Source organism: Musa acuminata, chromosome BXJ2-10 (genome assembly GCF_036884655.1).
Source record: "Musa acuminata AAA Group cultivar baxijiao chromosome BXJ2-10, Cavendish_Baxijiao_AAA, whole genome shotgun sequence".
Taxonomy (NCBI): domain Eukaryota; kingdom Viridiplantae; phylum Streptophyta; class Magnoliopsida; order Zingiberales; family Musaceae; genus Musa; species Musa acuminata.
Window position 1 is genome coordinate 15,232,400 of NC_088347.1, and position 5,101 is coordinate 15,237,500.

The 5,101-nt window shown below is 38.6% G+C and overlaps 1 protein-coding gene across 1 annotated transcript; it reads left to right on the plus strand.

The window, feature by feature from the left end:
* Positions 1-220: 220 nt before the first annotated feature.
* Positions 221-2,826, plus strand: LOC135626052 (zinc finger protein WIP2-like). The gene is made up of 2 exons (XM_065131241.1): positions 221-1,180; positions 2,218-2,826. The coding sequence occupies exons 1-2, from the start codon at positions 632-634 to the stop codon at positions 2,680-2,682; spliced, it is 1,014 nt and encodes a 337-aa protein (XP_064987313.1). The 5' UTR covers positions 221-631; the 3' UTR covers positions 2,683-2,826.
* Positions 2,827-5,101: the final 2,275 nt, after the last annotated feature.

Genomic DNA, 5,101 nt, shown 5'->3' on the forward strand with positions numbered 1-5,101 from the left:
AAAAGTAAAAGAGGAGGTGAGGCTGGCTCGGGGGTGATGGCTCAATTGGTCGGTTAGTGTGCACGAGCCGAACCGACCGTGTGGCTCGACCACCGAAGCATTTGCTCGCGGTGAAGCAAGCACACGAGGAGGCGCCTTCGTAGACCCCATTAAACTAACACACCATACGTGCATATATACTTAGGAGAAGAAAGCTACGGGCGACCACAGATGTGGGTGGTGGACAGCATGGAATCCCAGTCCCAGATGGGCCTCACTTCCTCTTCAGCTCTCTCTCGTTTCGTCTCAGTGTTTACATTATGCCCAGCTTTAGTTTGTTGTATGTGAAAAACACTGTCATCTTCATCATCGTCATCCAGTAAATGATCTTCGGTCTATACATACTCTTCAATCAGACATTCATCCACCTCTTTCTTTCTTTTCTCTCTCTCCCTGCAACTTTCCCTTCTCTATGTTCCAGTCAACCAGGTTGTTCTCCTCCCCCCACCCCTCTCTCTCTCTCTCTCTCTCTCTAGCGAATTATTTAGGCTGGCTACTTTGCTCAACCTTCTCTCCGCCCTTCCCTCTTCACTCTCAATAGGAAGCTGTTAAACCCAACAGCCTCCTCTCTTCTTCTTCCTCCTCTCCTGCTATGGCAGATCCCTACTCTAATTTCTACAAACTCTACAGCCACTACCCTCTCATCTCCGATCCATCCTTCCCACCAGCTGCGTTTCAATCCTACAGCTTCAGCACACACAGCTCACTCCCGCCGCATCCTCCATCTCCTCCCCTTAGAGAAGCCCTCCCTCTCCTGAGCCTCAGACCCACGAGGTACCAAGAGGAGGAGGAGGACACCTCGTGCAGTGCCTCCGCCGGAGGGAGTAGGAACAAAGCCGCGCGTGCCGATGATGAAGCTGATGATGAAGTTGGTGGCGTGACTGTGGCTCTCCACATAGGCCTACCGAGCCCTGGTGCAGTTGATCTGGTATCAAGACTCTCCCCAACCTCAGAAGACAACGCAGAAAAGGAAGAAGAAGAAGGTGATGATGTCGTTACCTCAGGCTACCCTTCCAATTCCTTAGGGAGGCTCAACAAAGGCCAGTACTGGATTCCCACGCCTTCTCAAATCCTTATTGGACCTACCCAGTTCTCTTGCCCTGTCTGCTACAAGACTTTTAATAGATACAACAACATGCAGGTAATCCAATTTCTTCCCCCTTTTTCTTGGACACCTTGACATACATGCCTTTTGTTTCTCATCTTGAACCTTCAAGATTTTCTGTATTCCGAGATATATTCTTCTGCATGGTAAAGGTCTGTGTAGCTATGTAGCACTTGTCTCCATCTGCTACTGCAGGCCGCTGAGATGGATCCTGGAAACTATCCCTCCTTTTTATGCGATTGAACTTGGCATACGCTATGTTCCTCATACCTTTGTTGTTTCCGGGAGCTGTCCATATGTACATGAAGCATTGGTTGTCGTGATAATTCTCAAATAATCTCTTTCGTTCTCCAAAAAGTCTGAAAATTCTGAAAAGAAATTGTAGTTCCCAGGTTGGCTCAGATAATCCGTAAAGCAAATCAGATTCTTTAGCATGCTCAGCCCGTATGAACTCAGGAACTCGAGTCCATATGAATCCTCAACTGAGTTGCTTTCCCAGAAGATTGAGAGGCGATCTGCACCTCTCTCTCTCTCTGGATTCTCATGATTTCCCTTGTTTCTCGCAAGAGTTCAGATTGCAACAGATCAAAAAGAGAGTTGCAGACTTATGTCAGTATAACTCTTGAACAGAACCTTCATGTCAAGAAGAACAATATTTTCCTGACACAATAAGGGCTACATCGCGTCCACAATATTATATATATACATATATATATATATATATATATATATATATATATATATATATATATATATATATATATATAATATATATATGTTTCTTTGAGCAACTCATCGAAAATATAGTTCAACTCCACCGACTCCCAGCTAGAAATGTCTTTTATTTTTCTTATTCCTTGGACTTCTTATGGAATTACTACTACATGGCATGCTAGATTTAATAACCGACTATATATAGCAACACAAATATAATATAAAAAGAAATTTTAGCTCAAATAGATTCAGGAGTTATATTTCCGTCTTATTTAGCATCTTTGTTTCTGAAGATAATGTATGTAACATGCCATTGATCTCATGATCAGTCATTCTTCCATTGTGATGTAACAATATAGATGCACAAGTGGGGGCATGGATCACAGTATAGGAAGGGACCAGAGTCTCTAAGAGGCATCCAACCGACGGCCATGCTGAGGCTTCCGTGCTACTGCTGCGCGCCTGGCTGCAGGAACAACATAGACCATCCAAGATCGAAGCCATTGAAGGACTTCAGGACCCTCCAAACTCACTACAAAAGGAAGCACGGCATCAAGCCGTTCATGTGCCGGAAGTGCGGAAAGGCCTTCGCAGTGAAAGGAGATTGGAGAACCCATGAAAAGAACTGTGGAAAACTGTGGTACTGCATCTGTGGCTCCGACTTCAAGCACAAGAGATCGCTGAAGGACCACATCAAGTCCTTTGGGCATGGCCATGCTGCTTACGGCATCAACTGCTTCGAGGAGGAAGACGATCCATCGTCGGAGATCGAACAAGATTGCCACCAACTAAATGAGTGTCACCGGGGTCCTGTAAATCAATGAAGGTATACATTGGTATCTCCCTTACCTGGTTCGTGCTTGTGTCCATATTGTAATGAAGCAAGATAAGAGTCTCCAGTTGCTACGTTTAGGGCACATATGAACTGCCTCATTTCTTTTCCTTGTTCGGACGAGCTTGTATGTCCATCTGCAGTGCTTTATTTCTTGTTCTGATTCAGTTCTCTCTCTCTCTCTCTCTCTCTCTCTCTCTCTCTCTCTCTTTTCCTGCGTACCATCTAACCCGAGAACTTAGTGCTCCAGGAAGAGAAAGCAATTTGCTCGTGTGTTGATGATGTCTGTTCCTCTGATACATAATAGATTCTACTTACCAATTCTCGGTAGGGCAATGCTTTGTGGTTACTGCTTCATTATTCCTTCTCTTCTCCTTTGGATTCTGGACAAGTAGCCCATCAGCAGTGAATGGTGTTTACTTTTGACTCAGGCAATTAAGTTGTGGATGTCCTTTTCTTCTTTCTTCATATTTCTGTTAACATGAGGTGCGCAAACACATGCACGAGAGAGAGAGAGAGAGAGAGAGAGAGAGAGAGAGAGTATAAATGAGGATGCTTTTTGGTATGTGACATTCCTTTGTTTTGTTTCCTATTCTTCTTTTACATCAATATTTGAAATGTATGTATGGGGAAAATCCTATTCTTCCTTCTCCAAAATGTGAACTATGGAGACTTAAGTGTTGACCAAATGGCACAAGAGCGTCTCTATAACTTTAATCAAGGGAAGTCAAGGTATTTATTTTAGTCTCTTAGTTTTTCATCAATTAGAAATTTTGGATTGATTTTAAATTAGTTCTAAGATTAATTCTGAGATGTTCAAGAGGAAATTATATATCATTTAAGGCAAGATTCAAATGTAATTTACAGAGTTCAGTAGGAAGGGTTTTAAAGAATGTTGTGTTCATTTTCTCTTTACAAATTTCATTGATGAATGAAAATTTTCTTATTTTTAAAAAAAATATGGCATTCAATTGTCCTATGAGTCTTTAATTTTTTTTAAATTTTAATCTGATCATGAAAAATGAAGAGGCAATGTGGCTTTACAAATAAAACCTAAAAAATTAATATTTAATTATTTTATAGATATTCTATGTATCTCAAGGTCTTAATTAAAAAAGATAAAAGAAAAATAATTTAAGTAGAAAAATAATATATATATATACATATATATATATATATACATATATATACATACATATATATAGATAAAAGAAAATTAATATATATATATACATATATATATATATACATATATATATGTATATATATATATATATATATATGTATATATATATATATATGTATATATATATATATATACATATATATATCCTTTAATGCTCTAATGGGCTTTTTCCTTTTTATGCCAACTTTTTATTTTTTTTAAGGAATTCTTGTAGTAGTGAATTCCTAAATTTTTTTATTCCGTTTGACTCTTTGGACAGTAATATTTATGTTCCTTAGATGTCTACTTGGGTGATAAATTTTAATCAAAAGTGTAAAAAGCAAGGACGCACATTCAGAACCGTGAGGGCTTTCCAAAGTGCTCCATTTCAGTTAGAGATTAGTATTCTCAGTGTATTAACTTTCAATAGATGATTTACTTGTTTCATTTATGTTTATCATCCATTAGGCCAATAATTGACATGAGAAAATGGTATTTTCAATCTTTGAGGAAATGATTAGCGATGGGAGTATCAACTCATCAACAAACCATTTCTTCTCCAATTTAACCAAACAATATCTATCTTAAGAGTCATGTACCAATAAATCAATTTCTAAGTAGGGTTGCCTTGCAAACCATGATTCTTGTATTACTAACCTTATGAGTATTGTTCTTTATTTACATAATGTGTTGTATCATGGGGTAAATTCATGTGGATCACTTCCTGAAAGTAGTCACTTGTTGAGAACTATATCTTTGAGAAGATAGATACTGCTTTACGATAACTTCCTCAAATCAAATCTCTCTTATCGTAAGCATCATATGCAAACTAAGATAGGAGGCGTATTAAGGTAAGATCACTTCCAACACTCAAGTCAAATTTAGGTTTTACTTGAGGATTAGAAATGACGTTTTATATTTCGAATCATATTTGCTAATCTCATATTCATAGAGTGACGATGAGATATTTCGAATAAGAAATATTTCAAGCAATGTTCCTCCTCGCTCATTCATGTTAAACAAGTTAGGCATGACATACTAGGCTCTGCTCGTCCATTGTAAATTAATCCGAAATATTAGTCATATTAATATGTTATTCTCTCTCTTTTGGATCTCGATATTAAAACTGAGTGCTTGAGGTACTTCCAAAAATAAGCTTCTCCCTTCCAGCTATCCTGGTTTTTTTTCTCTCTCATATTCTATGATCTTCAATCACTTCATACGACACATGGAATGAAATAGATCT

Bases quoted from the DNA above. Each gene is read 5' to 3' on its own strand.
- LOC135626052 (XM_065131241.1), top strand. From the start codon at position 632: ATGGCAGATCCCTACTCTAATTTCTACAAACTCTACAGCCACTACCCT. The intron at 1,181-2,217 runs GTAATCCAATTT...GTAACAATATAG, and splicing joins ATAGATACAACAACATGCAG to ATGCACAAGTGGGGGCATGG.